This window comes from Apis dorsata, unplaced genomic scaffold, assembly GCF_000469605.1.
Source record: "Apis dorsata unplaced genomic scaffold, Apis dorsata 1.3 scaffold_227, whole genome shotgun sequence".
In the NCBI taxonomy this organism is placed as follows: domain Eukaryota; kingdom Metazoa; phylum Arthropoda; class Insecta; order Hymenoptera; family Apidae; genus Apis; species Apis dorsata.
Genome location: NW_006263509.1, coordinates 401,990 through 408,816, shown reverse-complemented (window position 1 = coordinate 408,816; position 6,827 = coordinate 401,990). Strand labels below are relative to the sequence as shown.

The 6,827-nt window shown below is 20.0% G+C and overlaps 1 protein-coding gene across 1 annotated transcript in view; it reads right to left on the bottom strand.

Annotated features, from left to right (window-relative positions):
- Positions 1-4,756: 4,756 nt before the first annotated feature.
- The window catches only part of LOC102679584, a 3,625-nt gene continuing 1,554 nt past the window's right edge, over positions 4,757-6,827 (bottom strand). Inside the window, exon 5 of the mRNA XM_006615659.2 lies at positions 4,757-4,880. Coding sequence (XP_006615722.2) covers positions 4,877-4,880 — 4 coding nt within the window. The 3' untranslated portion in view covers positions 4,757-4,876. The remainder of the gene's footprint in view (positions 4,881-6,827) is intronic.

The window sequence follows — 6,827 nt, the reverse complement described above, 5'->3', positions numbered from 1 at the left end:
TAAAATTTTTTAATATTAATACTTTTTTTATTTTTTAATATTAATAAATTTATTATTAATAAATATTGATTATTATATTAAATATATTATTGTTACAATTAAATTACCATTAAATTTATCATTAAACCTTAAATTTGTCTAATTTGTTTAATTTTTATATATTAAATTACTTTTAATAATATATTTTTTATATATTACTTTCAATATTTTTAGTAATATATATTCAATATATTTAAGTAATATAATATAATAAAGATATATTATTAATTAGTTTTTACGTTACAGAGAAACATTAAATTTTAAAAGACATTAAAACTTTATGTTACAGAGACTCATAGTTAATAATATATATTTTAATTTTCGCGCGAATTTGAACGATTCGTACAGCTTCAGCCAATTATAAAGTTGCTTACAAAATTTATACACATGGTGTCAGTCTAATGTTAAAAATCGTGAGGTAAGGATGTGTTACTGATAGAAGTGAGTTATTACGTAGAATTTTTATTGATAGACTATTATATTACGATTTATAGATTATTAGTACCCTCATGTGATTAATATGTATTTGTTTAATCATATATTAAATATTATTCTATTAAAATTGTATTTGGAATCTTTCTTATCGTATTATATTGCTTATTTATTTGACATTTAAAATTAGCGATAGTTTGTATTATAAATGTATTTGAGTCACGATTTAAATTAAATTATTGCTTTATTTTAATGTAATTTTAATTTTATACACTTATTTTATTTTCGTTTTGATTTTTATTTATACATTATTGTTTAATTGTCGAGATGATTTGAAGGTATATATAATATAATAATTCATGTACACGCTATAATGATTGATAAGTTTTTATTTCTTTTAAAATAAAAAGATACAGTTGCTATAACTTTTTTTTATCTTTTTATATGAAATGAAATAAATCACCATAATCAATTTTTTTTTTATATCTTTTTCTTATTTTCATACGTATCTTTCTTCTATTTTTATATATATTTTCCAAATGCGTATATCTGTATATCAATTCATATATTATTTCTATATTTATTTGTTTCGATGTTATATTCAAAGTTGAAAACATTTTTTATAATAATCTTTTGAAGAAATTGGCGATTCACATTATATTACTATTCTCGATATATTTCGACTTGCCACCGACAAACATTCGAGTTGACAAACAGAACTCTCTCCAATTTGTAATTCGATATGTCGAAATCATTATGCAAGATGTTCATTCTGCTATCGAAAATTGTGTGACGTTCGGACGCTTTTCTTCAGGTGAGTGATCTATCTCTATAATAATATTCATTTCCATATTTCTTATTTCTTTATTTTTCGTATTTTACTATTTAATACATATTTATTCAATAATTTATTGAATATTTCTATAATTGATTTATTATTTCATTTTTTTTTTACTCGTTTATATGACTATTGTATGACTGTTATATATTATACTATTAGACTATTATATGTAACTATTAGAATTAGTACTTTTTATTTTAAATTTTTAAAATGAGCATGGTTTTACTTAATGCAATATTCTTTTTTATTTCATATATTTTACATAATACATTTTATATATTTTATTTTAAAAATATAATTATATTATGTGCAGATTAATAATTGCTGAGACAATTTTCATGGCGGGAAAAAAGGATTTCAATATGGATGCCAAAATGATCGATGTAATACTTTATCTTTTGCTTTTCACAATTTTTCACAAAGAATAATAGTTTAATATTTTTTTAATCAGAAATAGATAAATTTTTAATTTGTTTTTATTGTTTAGTGATTTATTGATTAGTGATGTAAATTTATTAAATAGTTTAATATAAATATATTAATTATTGGGAATTCTAAGATAAAGCTTCAGAAAAATAACAATAATTTTTTCAAACGCTCGCAAAAAAGAAAGGAAATATCAAAATAATATTTTTTTTTATGTTTTTTTCTTTTAATACAGTTTTAACTTATCTTTATTTTCAGAGAATCGCGATCTGTAAGTCAGTTCTTGTTCGTAACAATATTTTCAATATTTTTTAAAACAATTTAATTTAATTTAATTATATATATGTGCTTTAATTTAATTTAATTTAATTATAATAATTATTTGCTAAATTAAAAGTATTTGTTTGATTATAATTTAATTAAATAAACATATTAATAGTTTTTTTTTTCATTTTTAAATATTCATTTTGAATAACATATTATAAATATATTAATTATTATAATGTTTAAATTAAAGTAAATTATAATGTTTCATTTTTTTTTTTTTATAGTTTTCATTTTTTTCTATTGTTTCTTATGGGTTACTCAGTATGGATAAAACTATAAATTCTTCGCATCTAATGGTAAGTTGCATGCATTTTGATTTCTTCGATCACTCAATCATATTAGAATGAAAAAATCCGAGTTGATAGAAGTGATTGTATAGATTTTTTTCACGAGTACAATAATTGCTATTTATTATATCTATATAATAACATTTTTTGTGTGTGTTTTATTTATTACTTCAAACTAAGTTTTCTTATGCATTGTATTTTTATATATAAATATGTATGAAATTAAAAATCAATTTTAATTTATAATTTATAATTAATAATCATTTTTAATTTCATTTTTTTTTTATTTGATTTTCAAAATAAAAGACAAAATTCTGTTTTTTTTTTTTTGATAAATAATAAATATAAAAAATATAAAAAATAAATATATTTTACATATAAGAAGATATTTCGCGACAAACAAATCTCAGAATCAAAGCAATAATTTTTGAACACTATTTTATAAGTTTATAAGTATATGATAATTGCTCAATAATTGACGATGCCTTAATGCACGATATATTTTTCATATTATATGTGTGATTAGGTTATGGAATTGCATTGTTACAATTGTTATTCTTTCTAGTAGTGTTTTCATTCATTACTATTCAATTTTATTATATTCAATTAATAATCGTATAAATTATATCATTTTTAACATTTTTTCTTTACAAATTACACGAATTTCAAGCGTGAATATACATAATTACAATTGAAATACATTTTTATTATGCAAAGATTAACATTCATCATTCAGATTTCAAGAAAAATGGTAAACTTAGAATATGAAAATAATGTTAAATTCAGATATCTGAAATGTTTCAGAACTAGATGTCCTTTGTTAAGAACGTTTATTACTAAAAATAATCTTAAAAAATATTTTTTTTTTATTATTGAATTGTCTTTTACTTATAATTAAATAAGCATTTTGATAATTTAATTTTAATTTTAATTTAATTTTGATAATTTAAATATTAATAATTTTTTTTAAATATACTTCTCAATTATTATTAATATCTAATAATTAAATTTGTTATAGATATGAACTGAAAAAGACAAATAAAATAAAAGAGGCATAGTTACAAAATTTTCTAATATTTACTTACAAAAAAATAATTATTTATTATTGAAATTTAGCTTATTTCAAGAACCAATGGAATAGAAAGAATCTCATTTTTTTTTTCATTAGATAAATCTTTCAATTTTTATGATATATAAATAAAATTAAAGAAATGTTTAGTTTTCTGATGGATAAGCTGCATAAATAAATTATTTAATTTTTATGTTAAAAATATTTTTAATTTTAAGCACATTAACATAATTAAATTGCACAATTCAATTATTACATGATCCTCCATTCTAAAAAATCTTTCTGATACATATTATTTTGTTCTTCATTCTTTTATTAAATGCAGCCTTTTTTATTTCCAAATCTTTCAGATATAAATATAGATCTCTTATTTTTCATCAATGTCTATAAATTTTATCATTCCTAAATTCTTTTATTTTAGAATATTAAATTCTTAATAAATATTTGATTTAAAATCACTAGTTATTAAAATATATGTGCATATTTCCTCATATTTCCTCTATATATATAGTTTAAATTATATATATTATAGGTTATTAAAAACTATGATGTTAACATGAATGTAGTTAAGTTATAAATAGAATCTTTTAGATTTGTGATAAATAGGATTTATAAAAAAATTCTTACTTTTAGATAGATTTATAAAAAATAATTTTAAAATGTTTAATAGACAAGATATTTAAAAATTAGAATGTAAAAAATTGAGTTTGTTTCAGGATCCTTAGGAGCAGAGAAATATATTCTATTTCAAGTAGATCATTAATTAAAATAGTAGCATAAATTTATTATGAATATATGTTTAATAGAAGAACATTGATAATTGATATATATTTTTTTTAATTATCAATCATTTTCATAACAAAAAAAATATTAATAAGAGGATTTAAATTTTGTTTAATTCATTTTACACTTCTTTTTTTGTTTGCTTTGAATAATAAAGAATTTTTTACATTGAATTTATTTAAAAATGAATTAATTTTTGTGTAAAAAAATTAAGATAAAATTTTCAACTTTTAATTGAATAACTTGGAAATTTTTTAGAATTATAATTAAAAGGAAAAATGAGGAAATATTCATTTCACTAATAGTTTTATAAATAATAATTTATATAATTAAAAATCGAATATAAATTAAAATTTTAAAAGTGGTAAACAAATTTGATTTGTATTATAAATATTTATTATTAGTAAAAAAACATTAAAAAATATCTTACAAAAAAATTGATATTCGGTTTGTCATTACATTAAATAAATAATCGTTCGATAATTATATAGAGTATTATATATAAAAAATGATGATGATTTTTAATGAAATTGATTCATGATTCACTGATAATTTTTCACAACGATACATCAAATTTCTTTGTTTTCATGCTGGTCATCCTTTTTTGACTTGATGTATCTTCTTAGATAAATAATAAATTCATTCCAATATTATTTGTAATTTTTCATAGTTTCAACTGCAAACAAAAAAAAAAGAGGTTAAAAAATATTTTAATTTAAAATGAATAATCTCTAAATATTTAAATTATACAACTTATACTATATTACAGAATTATAGGAATTATTTACAAAAAATAATTATAAAGAATTAAGAATACAAAGAAATTCAAATGTGTGGAATTCAATATGTTTTCATCATTTCAACAATGTAAACAGTGGAAGTCGTTCTCGAAGGAAAATAATATTGTTAATATCTCTTGTTTTTATATTGAACCTCCCTGATCCACATTGAAGAAAACAACACATTTATTATTTTAATTATGCAATGTTATCGAGACTTAAAATATCAATGAAAAGGCAAATCAATCATTGCAAGTAGGTCTCTACTATTTTGATTGTATTTCAATACTACAAAGATCATCGAGTTTATCTAGCGCTATAATTTACAAATTGACAATTTTCTCAATGAATGCTATAGCATTCATTCGAGATTCAAAATATTTTTACTTGAAAATGTTTTGAACGAGGATGCAATTACATATTGCATTTTAAAACATTATTATCATTGTTAGCAATGAATTTAAATTTTATTTAATTATTTCTATTGAACTGTGACATCTTCATAATTATTATAAAATTTTATTATACTTATTGTTATATTATCATCGAATGAAATATTGATTTATAAATTTTCCAATAAAAATATTCTTTTTTTGAAAATATATTTTTTTGAAAATAAAAATATATTTATAAAATTATACGGAAATAATATATACATACATATCGTAAAATAAATATTATTTAAAAAATTATTTAAAAAATTCGGTTAAAAATAAATATTATAGATTAAACTTTTTTTTTTTAATAATAACTTTTAAAAATGAAAAAAAATTAAATTTCTTCCTTTATATTTACACATTAATTATATGAAATTAATATATGATATATATCAATATATTATATACAGAGCTCAGAAATTTGCTTCCAGAATATTTCTCACTCGTTTATCCTCATTTTCGGCAATATTTGAAATCATTTATATTTCTCTGTTATAATATATATCTCTCTTATCTCAATTTCGACAAGTTCTTATCATGAAAAGTACTTGTAAAAGTACTTCAAATAGACTTAAATCAATTAGATCCGCATTCCTCGAGTTCCGCACAGTAGGCATTAACTAGTAATTCTATTTACGATAACATGCACATATACCATTGCAAGAATCTTGTATCAATCAAACCGATCCAAGTCAATTCTCAATTCTCAGATATACAATATACTTTGTATAAGCTTATTACAATTTAAAAAATAAAATTAGTTTCACTATTAATTTCACGATACATATTTACTATGTAATATATTGTCACAAGAATCGTGATAAAAATTTTTTTCGTGATTTAACATCTTTGAAAAAAAGCGAAAAAAAAAAAAAGAAAAAGGATTAAGGAAGATGGAAACGCGTGCCTATAAGGATAATCTCCAATTATTAAACATGATATCGAATTATTTCTGATGCAAATTGGAACGATTATGAAACAGTTATGAATGATAAAAGTTCGTCTCGGTTCAAATATATATATATATATTATATATATATATCAAATATATATCTGGGATAACATTACGCTTTTCTTACATCACGTTTACGATTCTCATGCACATGTTCTCATCGCGAATTTCGAATACATGAATGTGATCTTATCGCGAGCGAAGAAGATAGAGAGAAATGGAAAAAAAAGGATAGAGAGGGGGAGAAAAAAAAACAGAAAAAAAGGAAATCAGTTTCGTGTGGCGCAGTTGATTTCTTTCCAGATTTCTTTCTTTTTTTTTTTTTTTTTTAAAGTTTTTTCAAAGATGGAACTTCGAAACGTTTCGATTCAGCAGTTTTACAATTTTACGCGAAATAGTAAATATTGAAATGCGTCACAGAGGACGACGCATGTTGATTACTACGACAAATTTCA